Source organism: Boleophthalmus pectinirostris, unplaced genomic scaffold (assembly GCF_026225935.1).
Source record: "Boleophthalmus pectinirostris isolate CB_2022bp ecotype Guang Dong unplaced genomic scaffold, ASM2622593v1 HiC_scaffold_16, whole genome shotgun sequence".
Taxonomy (NCBI): domain Eukaryota; kingdom Metazoa; phylum Chordata; class Actinopteri; order Gobiiformes; family Gobiidae; genus Boleophthalmus; species Boleophthalmus pectinirostris.
The window spans coordinates 22,356,518-22,373,062 of record NW_026571095.1 but is presented as its reverse complement, the minus strand read 5'-3'; the positions used below and the strand labels follow the sequence as shown (position 1 = coordinate 22,373,062).

The following is a 16,545-nucleotide window of genomic DNA, read 5'->3' as shown; positions in this document are numbered from 1 at the left end:
ATCTCAGCCTAAATATGCAGGGTTTGTGTGTTAAACATGTGTGTGTGTGAATGAAACAAAACACAAGTAGGTATGTTTGCAATGTGGAAACAACAAAAAAACAACAACAACAAAAAAAAGAAAAAAAAAAATTAAATAATAATTGTTGGAGTTTGCATTTGTATTATTTAAAGGGTGTGTACAAAGCAATTTCAGATTGTAGATAGTCTTCTTTAAGTAAAACTTTTATTTTTTTCTGTACAAAAATCATATTATTAGTTACTACAATTATCAATATTTCCGCCTTAGACTAGTTCCATGTCCCCATTTTCTTTAACAACAGTCACACTTTGAGTTCTCACAATAAAATCAGAAAAAATACAATTTGTTCACATCTTTTTCCAATCTTTCAAATCACGTAGAACAAGTCAAGAGGTCTTAACATCACTTTCACTCATTCCCTGCTGGACTCTGCACGTTATAATTTCTGATGTAGATTTTGGATGTAAAAGGGCGCCCAGATCGGCCACTGGTTGCAGAGGTTTTTTTTGGTTCAGTTACTTCACTCACAAAGTCATCCATCATCTCAAAGGGGGTGAGACAAAGACAAATAGCACCTCGTTCCATAAAACATGAACCAGCTTAATGACGTTAATATTTCAGGGGATTTCTTTCTGTCACCTGTCCTAAAACAAAATATCTTTTTGTACCAAAAAAATTGTCAAAAAATATAGAAAAAGTTTACAGCTAATGAATTTTGACTCATTTGTACCATTTATTGCAAGGCTATTGTGTAGCTATGTGCAAGTTAGTCTTTATATTTGTGCATTAAACAATTTAAGAGAGAAAAAAAAATCTTACTTAAGTTTCACAGTTGTCACATGTCTATTTTAAAACAATGATAACACAAGATTTCTTTCTGCAGTGGTACATTGTCACCGTAGCTGTGAAGGATTTCAAGTTCTCGATACATCGTAAAACAAGTTGATTTGTTAAAATTACCCCGTAACTAAAGATTTCATTCATTCACCAACTTACACCCGCTGCTCAAATACATTTTTTTCCACATTTTGTACAACTGCTGCATCCGTATGCTTTTGTCCATTTATTTTACTCAATAATTTCCTAACAGTCACTTCACATACTTGTACCGTTGTGATTGGTCTCTTTAAAACTTTCCAACCAATTCATTCTTTATAAAAAAAAAAAAAAAAAAATCCCATGCTAAAACAATATAAAAACAAGTGGAGAAAATTTGTTGAAAATCTTTAAAAAACTGCATTTGCAAGTGGCTGCAAGTTTGATTTTTGAATGTAAAAATGCCTCACAGTGTTGTGGCCAGTCTGTAGGATAACTTTCTCCCAGAGCTCTTATGTTTTTTTTCTACCAGCACCAATCTGGACAGATGGACATCACCCAAACATGCTTGGTCCCTGGGTACATATGCGGGACAAGTCTGCATACAATTTTGTGATAATTTGTAGCTCTTTGTCCGTTTAAAATCCAAAAATCCCATTCTGGTATGGAAGCTCGTGTTCTTGCTATGGCCCTCTCCTCACTGGCCTCTTATAGGTTGTCCCCGGGCTGGTACTGGGGTTCAGTGGCAGTGAAGTAGTCTTCCAAAAAGGACTGGATGTACTCAAATGTGGGCCTCTCGTCTGGCTCTTTCTTCCAGCAGAGGCGCATCATTTCGTGCAGGGATTCAGGGCAGCCTTGTGGGCACGGCATGCGGTACCCTCTCTCCACTTGCTCCAGGACCTCCCGGTTCACCATGCCTACAGAACACACAAAGTTTAGCATTTTATTTTATGTTTATTTACAGTTTGTTTACAATCTGTACGTTCCACACAGTTAGGCAGAAATGGAGAGAGTGCAATGTAGTGTGAGAAACAAGACATTAATATGAACACAGTACTTAATTTAATCTCAATAATAACACAAACAAACAGTGACAAAAAATTATTGCTAGATCAGTAAAATTTTTTATCATCTTTTGAGTTATAAACCTTAAAAAACTACACATTATAATTCTAGTTGAATTATAATGTGTAACCCTAGTCATATACTGTGAATTAAGTTAGAAATAAATAGAAATAAATTAAGTGTCTTGCTCATTGACACAACAACAACAGCTTTGGGATTGGTGAGCAGACAAACTCTGTCTTTGCTGCTGAAATCAATTATGAAAAAATCAAGTTAATTAAAGCTATTTTTGTGCACAGATAGACATATTTTTAGCCTTGGAGAACACTTTACATTTTAATTGGAGACTATTTAAAACACTCCCTAAAAAGTTCATTTTTATCCTTAGGCAATAAAGAGAAATTGCAATTGAAACCAGACTAGAGGGAAGGGGATTTAAGGCTATGATGAAAAGCAAAGGGACAAAAACTTTTCAGCTGTGCATAGCATTGTAAAAATGACTCATTTCGTATTCAATGCAAAGTAGAGCTGGATGAAAAATATATTAATTTTTGTCAACAATCGTTTTTGAATCTTAATGACAATGTGCTAAACTGTACTTGTAACCAAAGGGCTGAAACTTTAGACCTTTGTCAGCTCTTTTTTTTTTTCCATATAAATGATCAGTGATGGGAAGAATATTTTGAAAATGTATGTATTTTCAGAATACTGAATACCCAAATTCAAATGTATTTTGTAACTGAATCAGTTATGTTATGGTCCAATCAGAGTTAGTGCTTGGTATCATTCAGAAGTTGCTGATACGATACATACCTCGATACATAGACCACGATAAGATCACTACACTACACTTTCGATTCGATATGATATATTTCAAATATATTTGATATGGTTCAGTAAAAAATAAAGGCTAAATCATAGCTGTGATACTAAAAGTCTTTGTTAAACCACTTCTTGTGCCAAGTTAATATGAAACTCACACATTTTAATAATCAAAACGGTGAAAATGTAAAATGTGTTGCATAAACAAGTTTCCTTCCTCTGAACAAGCAACAAAACGGTAGCACTGTAACAAAATTATTTAGTAAAATATACAAAAAATTACAGCAGCCCACGATATCAATACTGTATCATCACATTAAACGATACGATATATTGATATTTAGCTATTTTTGCACAGCCCTAATCAGAGTACTGTATTCTGAATTGTAATACTTTCACTCCGAGTCGCATTATAGTGAAAACATACAACATTGAATTACAAACAGCTTTATTTTTGTTGCACTGTTTGTTGTCATTCATTTAATTTATTAATTTAAGTCTAACAGAAGGAAATTTTGCACACTCAAGCTCAAGCTGTATTTAAAATTTTTTCAAAGCCAAAATAGCGTTATCCAAGTGCTGCATGTATTCCTTTGATTTTAAGGAAGTAACTGTATTCTGAAATATGGAAAAAATAACTGAGCCAGAATACAGTTATCCAGAAAGAGTATTCTGAATGCGTATTTTTGGTACATGTATTCAGTTACTTCCCAACACTGCATACTCAATATTCTAATTAACTGCAATATTATAATTAACTGCAATATTATAATTAACTGCAATATTATATACATTTTTTCCATATTTCTCCCCTGTTTACTGCGTACAATAGCCATTCCCATTCTGGACTATTTAATCTTTTTTAGGAGTGTCCCATTTATAGCTCTCCTTGTGCAATGAGGAGTTGTGCATGTCATCTCGAGACAGGAAGCCAGTTATGGTTAACCCTTTGACACGGTCTGTCTCTACCCCACAGGGAGCTGCCGCGTTGCTAAAAGAGGTTATGACACAGATTTGGCGGGTTGGTAGTTGCCCTGGTATGCGCCCTTTGGTCCTCTGCCAGTCTGTATGAGCAAAGGATGGTGAGTTCACTGACACTCAGGCAGAAAAAGGCACTGGGATGTTGGTGTTGGCATGCGTCGCAAGCTATGGTGTGATTTGAGACTCGCGAGTGTCAAACGGAGCCGTAATAGCAGCACTGTCATATGCATCTGCTGTGTATAGAAAGAAATCTATGTATAACTCCTCTAAAATAAACCAAATGACGCATTATTTCACTTGGGAGGCCTGCTTTTAGCACAGGCCCAAAATACAGATATAGGTAGAGTATACTAAATGCCAATCTCCAAGAATAAAATATGCCTAAATATGATTGGTCAATGTAATTTTGGGCGATGAGCATATGTCTGACAAACTTTGTTGTAACAGCTTGTATAGAAAAGTTGCAATACTCCAAAAAACGTAATATAGAATACAAACTAACCAACATAACATTCAAATTTTGTCCCGTTTATATGATTTTAGTATTGATTCAAATAAAATTTTAAAAGGTGCACTGTGTAATTTTCCTGGTGGAGGGTCTACCATCTGCTTGTCTTCATGGTGGTGAAATACTAAATCTTGTATTTATTTAATTACAGGTGCTTTTATTTCTCAAAAACTGTACTGTAAAATTGTGAATTATTCCAGTGAGTAGGTTCACTTCTCCACAAATCTGACCTGCAGCTTAGCCTGGTAATGTGGGTTGCTTGTCTCCATGGGGATAGTTAAATTAAATGCCGTATTGTAGAACATTTCAGGAAAAAACAACATGGAGTCAAGCAACCGGTGGACCCCCTACCAGAAAAGTTACAGTGCACCTTTAAATGGACATCTATTTTCAATACTAGTTATTAAGGGTGCAACGATATCAAAGTCTCTCAATACGATATCATCACGGTATGAACCTCACAGTATGATACTTATTGCGAAATCGTGGGAAAGCTCACAATATGGTGGGGAGGCTCATGATTAGGGATGTAACAATATCCAAATCTCTCAGTACGATATTTTCACGATATACATCTCACGGTACGATATTTATTGCGCTATTTTGTGGAAGCTAAGAAAACTGTTACTATATTACTTTTACCTCTTAAAATGCCTCGACAAGACCACCCAACCAAAGAACTAAGACATAAAAATGCTTAAAACTGTTATTTCTTCATGTAGTCTGCACTGAAATGGAGCCAAGGATCATGGTCTATGTAGTTCTCTCTGTTTTTAGCTATTGCTGCACCATAACTCTTAATTTAAGCAAAAAGACTTGTAATTCGATATATTGTGATGGTCCATGATATTATTGTGAGAACTTTGATGATATGATATCACGGTATTTTGGTTATTGTTACACCCCTACTAGTTATAGTAATGATTTGCATCTTGGTATCAGTTTATTACCAATAATGATTATGTATTGATATTTTTTATTTAATTTTATTTAACTTCTATTTTACCAAGAGAACCTCACAGAGATTAATAATCTCTTTCCCAAGAGTCCTACATATTGATCGATTGGGAGTCTATAGCACATTTCTAGACATTCTAAACACAAATGCATTCTTTTTTCATGCTTAAAATGTTAAAAAACAATTAACTTAATGACTCTTCGAATGATTGTTAGACCCTTTTGGGAGATACTTTTTCAGGACTGGCCATAAAAAGACAAACACAGCAGTACAAGAGCCTCAAATAAAGCATGAGTCAGAAGATTGTAGAAAAAATAGGGCCCACCCACACAATTTGGGGCACTGGGGTGAATTAATTATACCAAAAGGAGGAGCACTAAAACCAGGGGGGCACAACAGCCAGATGGCCCACTGCAAGACGCTCTGGTTTAGACTGCCATATGGTACGCTCTGTAGTCAGTGCCACCGTCAACATCAGATGTGCTGAGGTACCACATGTGACCAGAAGGGGGCAGCAGACGAACAGCAGTAAACCACTTCAGAAGGATGCATCAGTTCCCATGGGCAGGGAAATTACGCATCTGCTTTGACTCATATCAGCTATTTTAAACTGCACGTGTGAGAGGAAAATATACTTGGACCAGACTAAAAGTGCAAAGAGTTCGACTGAGGAATAGGAATTTGTTATTGTTAGATCCCAGCTGGTTTTTAGAAGGGACTAAAGTTTTTTCCTTATATGTTTACTGCCGTTAGTTGTACATTCTCAGACTATACCCACATATTACAAGCGCAATCAGTCATGAGAAACAATGAGAACAAAACAGCTCATACCAGGATTGCATGTAAAAAAAATCCACTTGCTATTTTTCTAACATGTATTGCGATTATATTTGTGATTTCTGTTTAAAAAGTAAAATTCTGTTCAGAGTGCTCAATTCAAAACATGTCCATGAGCATTAACATTTCAGAGAAGACTAAAAAATTCAGAATTTCAAAGCGTTTGTTCAGATTTTGTTATTTTCAGTGGACATCCTACTACGGAAATAATGCCATTCTTTTCACATCTCAAAATGACTCACTAGTTGATGATATCTTGCTTTGGTCAGTGTGTTTTATTGAGATTAAGGTTAAAGTTAACTCAGATTAAAGTGTGAGTATTTACCTGGGTATGGTACTCTGCCCTTGGTCACCAGCTCAGTCAGTAGTATCCCAAATGACCACACGTCTGATTTGATGGTGAAGCGTCCGTACAGAGCTGCTTCAGGGGCCGTCCACTTGATGGGAAATTTAGCTCCTGAAAAAAATACATAATTTTAAGTGATTGTTCATTGTCGCGTAATATTAGTGAAGTTATTTCACTATAAAAGAACCAAACACTGTTAAAGAAATGAAGCCCAAGTCAGTATTTGCATTTGTTCCAAACTTAGGTGAATGAAAGGAAGTAAGTAAGAGATAAACAAGTTAAGTATTTTTTTTTACCTGCTATTGTTCAATATAATATAAATTAACAGCTAGTAGAAGTAGCTACAGTATGCCAAACTGATATGCAAAACCATATACCCCAAAGACGCAACTTAATATGTAATTCAATTCATTATTCTGTGCAGCCCTCTGTGATTTTGTATTTTAATTTGTTGTTAAAATTACAATTCATGCAAATTGTTTGAATGTGGGATGAGGCCCCTCTCATCCAGATTCCATTTCCTGTAATTGCTTGTACCTGTGTGAGTCATTACTGATCAAGGACACCCCTTTTGAGAAAAAAATGATTTCTTATTTCAGAGTTAATCACCAAAAGTAATTTAAGAGCGGTCTCAGTCGCAAAAATAACCTCCCGACTAATGGCAAGGTGCAAAACACAACATTGGGTTAATTAGATGATTACATAAATGGGCTGTAAGGCAAGGCAAGGCAAGTTTATTTGTATAGCACAATTCGTACACAAAGTAATTCAAAGTGCTTTACAGAATAAGAAATACATTAAAATCATAAAATAATCATGAAGATTAAAATTAAAAAAGAGAGACATAAATTGGAGAGAAGAGTGCGGAATGAAAACCTTTCAGTTATATGCACAGTTAAACAGAAATGTTTTGAGTCTGGATTTAAACAGCGTCACAGAAGAGGCCTGTCTCACATGTTCAGGAAGACTGTTCCAGGTTTTAGCTGCATGAACCTGAAACGCTGACTCCCCTTGTTTAGTTCTGACTCTGGGCACCAGCAGGAGGCCGGTCCCTGAGGTCCTCAGAGTGCGAGATGTTCATATGACACTAACATGTCACAGATGTACTTTGGTGCTCGGCCATGGAGAGACTTGTACACAAGCAGAGCTGCTTTAAAGTCTATTCTCTGAGGCACAGGAAGCCAGTGCAGAGACCTGAGCACAGGACTTATGTGCTCGTACTTCCTAGTTCGAGTAAGGACCCGAGCTGCAGCATTCTGGATGTTCTGCAGCTGTCTCACAGCTTGTTTGGAGAGACCAGTGAGCAGACCATTACAGTATCTAATACTGGAGACAAACGCATGGATAAGTTCTCCAAGTCTGATTTAGACAGTAAACCTTTGATTTTTGCTATGTTTTTTAGATGGTAAAAGGCTGCAGATGTTATTGATTTTATGTGACTGTTAAAGTTCAAGTCTGAGTCCATTATTACCCCTAATTTCTTGCCTGATTTGAAGGTTTTAGAGCGAGAGACTGGAGGTGACTGCTGACACTGTCCCTTTGTTTCTGTGACCAAACACTATGACTTCAGTCTTGTCAGAGTTTAGCTGGAGAAAGTTGTTTTGCATCCACACACTGATTGTTGGATGCAGTGACCAAGTGACTCCACTGGTCCATAGTCTCCTGCTGCCAGAGAGACGTAGATCTGAGTGTCATTGCATAATTGTGGTACGACACGTTATTGCTGCTTATTAACTGGCCTAATGGCAGCATGTAGAGATTGAACAACAGGGGGCCAGGATTGATGAGGCACCCCACAGGTCAGGGCCATGTCATCTGAGACACAGTTTCCAATTTCAACAAAATACTTCCTGTCTTCTAGATAACTTGAACCAGTTTAGTACAGTACCAGAGTGCCCACCCAGTCCTCTAGTCTCTGTAAGAGGATCCCATGATCGACAGTGTCAAAAGCAGCACTCAGATCTAACAGGATCAAGACTGAGACTTTGCCTGCATCAGTGTTCAGGCGGATGTCATTTGTCACCTTGATAAGAGCAGTCTCAGTGCTGTGGTGGGCTCTAAAACCTGACTGGAAAACATCAAAGGAGTTGTTCATTTGGAGAAAGTTCGTAAGCTGTTGGTAAACAGCTTTTTCAAGGACTTTGCCAAAAAAACGGCAGATTTGAGATGGGTCGGAAATTGTTCAGTACTGTGGCATCAAGACTGCTCTTCTTTAAGAGCTTAATGACCGCAGTTTTCAACGCATTTGAATGTTCCAGATTGAAGTGACATGTTAACTATGTGAGTGAGTGGTGAAAGTAAACTGTTGAACGGACTTTAGAAATCTAGTGGGTAACATGTCCAGGCAGCAAGTAGATGAACTCAGACTGGTAACGATCTCTAAAACAGTTTTGTCAGTTACAGGTGCAAAGTGATTCAGCTCTAAAGTGTCTCTGTGCTGCATGCTTGTTATTTGTGTTGTGGAATTGATGGCATTTTTGATGCCCTGAACTTGTCATTAAAGAAAACTGCAAACTCATTACATTTAGATGTGGAAATTAGTTCTAGTGGCAGTACTGGAGGGTTTGTTAATCTGTTCACTGTTGCAAACAGGACACGAAGTTGGCAATTACCAATAATGTGAAAAATACTTAACCAAGTTAAGTCTTTATTCGAGTGAATGTAATACTGTACACGGAGAAAAGAATATTCATTGCGTAGCTTTTCTGGTGATGAACTTCTTTTTTCCATAGAGATGTCATTGCTTTGTGAAAAATGTTTCACAGTATGACACTGAATTTATCCATCTGCATCAGGGCAAGGTGAAGTTACAGAGCTGTGGAGAGATGCTCCGGACACCTGCTCACTTCATTGCTAAAGAGACATGTTTCTTATTATACTGTGGAGCATTCCAGGCAAAACTCTCAAAGCAGAAAGTGAAAGAAAGTGGCCAGAAAGGTTACACAGTGCACCTTTAATAGACAAATAAGCAAAGTAATAAAACAACTGCATTAGATATGGAAGTGAATGAAAGATTGCACAGCAAAAGTCAAACTCTTAAAATACTTCGTCATGGTACAAGCTTTGAGAACCACAGGGGCAGCCAATATATTACCTTCCTATTTATAGAAGTTTAATGTGGACAGCAGCACCTACGCACCTTGTCTGGCCGTGTACTCGTTGTCCTCGATGAGCCGAGCCAAACCGAAGTCTGCGATCTTACACACCAGGTTATCAGCCACCAGGATGTTGGCAGCTCTCAGGTCTCTGTGGATATAGTTCATCCTCTCAATGAACGCCATGCCGTCTGCAATCTGTCAGGGAGGAGGGAGAGGAGGGATGAGTTAACGAAACTACATTAACATGGTAATTAATCAACACAAGCCACACTTTTATACTGTATGATATTTTTCTGTATCATTACCAATAAAGATGTGAGCGGTAAACTTTTATTTAGAGATAATCAGGGACAAAAATAAAAATAAAATAAATTAAATAATAATAATAATAAAATGCTAAAATGCCAGTGCATGTCCTGCATTTAGTACAGAGACTGCACAAAAAAATAACACTTTATTCTTTTGTTTGAAAGATCACATACAGTGCAGGTTTCTGTGAAGTTAAATATAATGATGTTGATTGTGTTTTAATAAAATGAAGAGTCTAACCTGTCATAGGCGCTTTATGATAAAAAACAAAAACTCATTTTCCCAGTTTGCAATTTTACTTCCTGGTTGGACATTGTGGCGTCACACAAGGAACTGTTATGTAGAAAAACTTCTCTTGTGTACACAGGAATTATTATTTGACAAATACAAATATTCGAAAACACCTTTACTTTGTTGAAATTACAGTAGCAAAAACATGTGTTTAAGTAAACATTTGGATAACTTCTCCCTAGCATGATGTCAATATGTTAAAAAACTGTACTTCCTGTCATTTTCAACACATTTTTCAGCTCTTCTTAAGTTCCATCTTGATTTGTGTGAAACTGTAATTTATATTTGCAAGAGTTATAATCCCACTAAATTAAGTTAAAATTAAAGAATCATAAAAATCGGTCATATGCACTTTAAAGGTGCATTATGTAACTTTTGGTTGGGGGTCCGTCACTTGTTTCTATGTTCCACAATGCAGTATTGAACAGTTCTACCTTACGTTTATTCAGTTACAGGTGGTTTTATTGCTACGTGACTGTGGGCGGAGGTGCCTCTCCACTGATCTGACCTGTAACTTGGTCTGGTTTGGTCTCCATAAAGATAGAAAAGTTTAGTACCATAAAGTGAAACATTCCAGATGAAGCAATAACATCTCCATGGAGAAAAGCATTTCACGGACCATCCACCAGAAAAGTTGCACAATGCAGCACCTTAAGTATTGCCAAAAAGGGAACGGACAGTAAAATTAACCATTAAAAAGATATAAGTTTACATAATAACATTTTTTATAAATAGGAAGAGGAAGTGGAGTCGGCAGCACTCGGGATCTCCGATGTGAGAACAAAGCTGCTTATCTTTAGCACAGTCTTACACCTCCCTTAAACGTCTCCCTGAAAGGCGCGTGTCATTTTCACTCAGGTCTGAAGTCTAAACATGTCTCCACTCGACCGGGTAAGTCACGGGGATCCCAGAGGGAACGTGAAGAGGCAAATTAAGAAGCACAAAACTCCAACAAAGAGGGGCTGAGTCAACGAGTCTTTTAAAGTGGCCTCCGATGACAAACGGTTAAGTGCTACAGGCGGTAAGTGGTGGGCAAGAAAGATGGACAAAATCAAAGCTAGAGTTTACATGTTGGAGAATAAATAATATGACACTAGATGGAAACAAATCTCAAAAGGATGTCTTCCAAGGGGGCGAACCGTTTGACTGACTCCCGCCCACACAGGAAGTAGAGAAAGAGGCTGTATATTGCTCATGTTAGTTTGAAAAGAGGGCAGACAGGTGAAGGGCAGAGGGAGATGTTGTTTAGACTGGATATAAACTTTGGAGATTTGAACTTACCTGAGCAGCCATATCCACCAGCTGGGGCAGCTTCAGATATTTACCGTCACCCTCCTTCAGAAAGTCCAATAAACTGCCTGCAGAAAGTTGGAAAAGACAGGCGATGTTCAAAAAGTTTTGGTGTTTAAAGTAAAACATCCAAGGAATTTAAACTGTCTGAAATAGCTGAACATGGCACACAGTTAGATTTATGACTGTGTGCAATTAACCACATTTACATATTCAGTAATTTCTATGCTGCTATGATTTGATTGGGTCTTGTTAATTAAGAGATCTACAGCAAACTTTAGGAGAAGAAATTGTACTAAAGATTAGGGATGTAACAATAACCAAAATATTGTGATATCGTATCGTCAAAGTTCTCACAATAATACTGTGGACTTTTATAATATATCGAATTACAAGTCTCTTTGCTAAAAAAAAAGACAGAGAGAACTACAATAGACCATGATCCTTTGCTCCATTTCAGTGTAGACTATAATAGATAATAGAAATAACAGTTCTAAGCACTTTTAAGTCTTAGTTAAGTTTTGTCTTAAGGCATTTTAAGAAGAAAAAGTAGCATATTCACAGTTTTGTTTAGCCTCCACAAAATATTGCAATAAATATCGTACCGTGAGATGTATATTTTAAAAATATTGTACAGAGATATCTGGATATTGTTACATCGTGAGCTTCCCCACAATATCGCAATAAATATCGTCCAGTGAGGTTCATATCTATCATGAGACTTGGATATCGTTACACTCTTACTAGAGATATTTGCCCTTTTTAACATATCTGCCTTAAATCTCCAACAGACGCCCATTTTGTTTTGGCTGATCTGTTGTCTAAAGAGTTCACACAAAGCTTGTTTTAACACATTATTATGAACAGATAAGTGTATGAAACGTGACTACACAAGTCTCTTAAAAGTTTATGTAAAAAATAGGGCTGTGGGTGAGTTTGTTGCATATTATAATTACATAATCAGGTGAAAATCATCATAATCTGCCCTACATAAAAAACATTGTCAGATCTTATTGGCCATAGTCCATGAAAAAATGCATATCAGTCGATCTCTATATTGTACTGATTAAAAGTAATGATTGTTCATGTTCAGGAAATTAAATGTTCAAAGTCGGTTTATTTGGTTTTCATGAAGACAAAATCAAAATCAACCAACCCTAGTTACAACAAATAACTTGGCAATTTCAAAGCACAGTGTATAAAAGTATTTTGTTGAAGCAGCCTTCAGGTGAAACTGTCAATGTTATTTGGTTCTTATTGATTGGCTCAGGGCCAACTAGAGTCCTTGCAAACGTGAACAAGATAGTGAGAAGCTTTTATTGTTCTATGTGCTTTAGGCATAGTTACAGGGGTAAAATATAAATCTATCATTTTACTTTAGTTGTTGAGGTTTAGTCATTTCTTTTCTATATTTGTGTCCTGTTAAAAATGTTGATGTACGTTTTTTTCGTTGCAGTCTATAGAGCATCTCTCAAAAGTTGTGTAGATTTTACTTTAAACAATATATCTGAAACCAAAAGACCATTTATATCTTCTAAAAAGTTTACGAAATGTATACAATTTTTTTAAAAATAGATTGAATGAAACTTGCGCGTAATTCAATACACATGACTACTATGATTACAGTGGCACATTCTGCTCTTTGACAGACTGGCTGGACTGCTTAAAAGTTGTATCTTATTACTAATTAATTAAACATGAAAGACAAACTTCATATCAGATGCGGGTGATGATAATTCACAAGCTCGACAGGTTAGAGAAGTGGCAAGACAAAGAATCTCCAATGACTCATGAGACTTGAGATCTGATTATATTGCAACACAATGCAATACCACAGATTTTCAAATCCTTAAACTCCACAAACTCTTTCTGAATAACTAGCTTGACCTTGCTTTGTATTTTGCTGTCACAACTTGCCTACACAGTGCGTTTAAATAGGTGTTTCGACACTTACTACTTTCTATTACAAAAGATTATAATAAATTAATTAAAATCTACTTAACCGGGCTGAATTATTTGGGAAAAATATCCAACAACTGACAAGTACTGTGATTATATTTGGAGTAATAGGATTCTGTTCAAACACAACTCTAAATTACAGGGTTCTGAGTGTTTTTTCATAAGACATCATATTTTTATTGTTTGTGGGAAGAGAATTATGGCACTTCATACGCGTTTTCTTACCTTTGCCCATAAACTCTGTTACGATGTAAATAGGCTCTTCTGACACCACAGCGTAGAGAGGGACTAGTTTGTCATGGCGGAGCTTCTTCATGATCTGGGCCTCTTGTAGAAAAGCTTCTGGAGACATGGTTCCTGGTTTCAGAGTTTTGATGGCCACTTTAGTTGTACCGTTCCATGTGCCTAAAAAAAGAAGAAGAAGAAAAAAAGAAAACTGTTTAATCAACTTACAATCTCGTGGTACAAGTTTCATTTAGAGAAGCAAAAACTGGATTCTTGTTCTTATTTGTGCTCTGTCATTGTTTTGTAAAATGTATTTTAGACATTAAGCAGTCCTGGTTTAGATCTGATTTGGTCCTGGTTGTGTTAAGTCAAGCTTTCGTAAAAACAGAATCTGGTTTCATTCGGGTCAAATCTTGATTTAGCTCTAAATAAGTAATTACTATACTCGCATCACTGTCTGGACCTGGTTTAAAAAGGGACACCATCTAATTTTCTGGTGGAATGTACGTTACCCGTTTGTCTCCATTTAGATGTGATTGCTTTGCTTAGAATATTCCACAGCATGGCATTAAACTAATCTATAGAGGTGGGACGAGACACAATTCCCACAAGACAAGACGAGGCATAAGACTGGATCCACGAGAATGAGACAAGATGAGATTTTAAAAAGATTTGCAATGAATAATTAGACAAATCCTAGTATTTCTATTTATTTTATGTAATACTCGTCGGTTTAGCACTGTGTTTTGAAACTACAGCTCTCAAGGACATGTAACTCACGAGCACTTAACTTTTCTTTGTCCAAGCCAAATGGAACAAATGGAAAGAAAATCTCACAAAATAATTTTTCTCGTGTGCACAATCTTGTAGCAATTTTGTCTCGTGAGATGTTGTGGAACGAGATCTTGTCCCATCCTTACTAATCGATGTTGCATTTATTTTATGACAGCTATTTTTATTGCTCATACCTCCACAGATCTGACCTGGAACTTAATCACACAGCATCACCAACGAGTGTGCATGGCGACGGAAATGTCTAATGCCATACTCCGTCTGCATGGACATGTTGTAGCTTTGCCTGGAGTGTTCCAACCTTGTGGCAAACTCTCCTCTACAAAAGTTACTCTGTGTTTCTTTACGTAACTACAATCAAAACATTTATTAGTGGTGAATAGTTTGCTGCCCGCTTTGAAACACCGCTGCCCTTTTCTTATCGGATTAACCAGGCAATTTGTTTCATATTGACAAAATGACACAAACATTTAGCGGTGCAATTAAAAACATTTCGACTTTCGTTTACAGGATGTGAAGAAAGAAAAAAACAGCAGAACACTTGACAGTTCAGATAATCAGTGGTTTCCTGGTTCAAAGCCTCTTACTCACGACCTGCTTACATACTAAATGCTGAGGCAGGAGATCCAGCACCACTGTCAAAGAGATGACTGTGTGCTGAACAAACTGCCTTAGACAAACAGGAAGAAGCGCTGTACAGTTAGTATAGTCTAGTGCAACCACAGAGGTTAGATAAGAGGTACCAGAGCTGCATAATACAAGGGAAATGTATATTTAACCAATGATAGACGTGTGAAAATAGTGCGGCATAAAGCCTTTTTTTTTCATAATATCAAAACAAATATAACAGGACAGGCTAAAATCACTTGTGGTAATGTCATAAGTATTTAAAAATCAAACAGCTGTATCACCTGGACAACTGAGGGATTACACAATGAGAAAGCACTATTATTTAATGTCGAAAATCACATTCTATTGTCGAAATAATGAGTGTTTTAAATTATCATTGTATTATCAGAAATGGTATTGGAGTATTGAGTCTATTCTTTAATACTGACGTAGAATTTGCAATTGACCAATATAAGATTCAGGTTTAATGTAATCTCTTAAAATTGCAAATATTCAAATACCGAACTCAAGTTAATATTACGTAAACTTAGGCACTAACCATCTTTCATTGAAAAGTAACAAAACTAGATTTATAATGTACTTTTAATTTATTTACAATATAGTTTAATAAAAATTTAACTGATAGGCCAAAATTACAAGCCAGGCTGGTGCCAAATAGTGCCTTCGTTCAATTAAATTTCTCTCCAGCGACCAGGTCAGGAATCGGAATACACGAAACTGTTTGGAAAAACCCTTAAGTGCGAGTTTGGGGACCAGCCAATCAGCGAAGAGCCATACATTCTGTGTTGGCAACGATTCCAGAGGGATTCCAGGATTTAAAGCTGGAACAAAGAGAATATTTGGTGAATTTTATCAAGGGGAAAGACATTTTTGCCCTTCTTCCTACGGGATTTGGGAAAAGCTTAATATACCAGTTAACCCCATTAGCAGCACATTACATACGTCATGACCAAATAGCAGTGACTGGTTAAATAAAAAGTACCCGCCTACCGTCGAGCGAACAAATTCTAATGCAGCAAGATCACACAGTGTCCATCAAGTGAAACCGGCTGATGAATCAGGCTACAAAATTACTGTTATATTGTTACCCAAACATACAATCTCCAGCCACAAGGGGTTAGTAATATTTAGTAACTTTTTTTTTTTTGCACTGACTAAACTTTGGAGGTGTATGTACAGAATCTGTAACCTTCAACTACACAATCCCTGGTTTGAATTCCAATTTGGAAAATTTAAAGTACACATTATTCATTGCATGCATGACATTTCGAGACAGGATCAAGGTTTAAACTTTGCTGTACTGTGCTGTGCTGTGCTGTGCTGTGCTCCCATTATGACGCACTCTTCACAAATGCAGCAAGCAATTTTTGACATTTAACATCTGTTTTTTTTTCCAAACTATGCAACTTTAGATACCAGGAGATCAAAAGCATTACAACTTGCTGACGTGAAAAGAGTGGGATGTCGTTAGTAAAAAAAAAAAAAAACTGGAAAGAAAAACTATGATGAACAAACAGTTTTGGGGAGAGGCAAAGAGGATTCCTGGGATTGCATGGTATACCCTGGCAGGTCTGGGCTTGCTGCAAGCTTAATGAAA

At 36.8% G+C, this 16,545-nt stretch overlaps 1 protein-coding gene across 2 annotated transcripts in view; it reads right to left on the bottom strand.

The window, feature by feature from the left end:
* Nucleotides 1-203: 203 nt before the first annotated feature.
* The window catches only part of yes1 (YES proto-oncogene 1, Src family tyrosine kinase), a 44,450-nt gene continuing 28,108 nt past the window's right edge, over nucleotides 204-16,545 (bottom strand). For both annotated transcript variants that reach the window (XM_020929087.2, XM_055152179.1), the window contains exons 8-12: nucleotides 13,527-13,706; nucleotides 11,334-11,410; nucleotides 9,494-9,647; nucleotides 6,334-6,465; nucleotides 204-1,754 (exon numbers count right to left, since the gene is read on the bottom strand). In XM_020929087.2, the coding sequence (XP_020784746.2) occupies nucleotides 1,546-1,754; nucleotides 6,334-6,465; nucleotides 9,494-9,647; nucleotides 11,334-11,410; nucleotides 13,527-13,706 (752 nt within the window). In that variant the 3' untranslated portion in view covers nucleotides 204-1,545. The remainder of the gene's footprint in view (nucleotides 1,755-6,333; nucleotides 6,466-9,493; nucleotides 9,648-11,333; nucleotides 11,411-13,526; nucleotides 13,707-16,545) is intronic.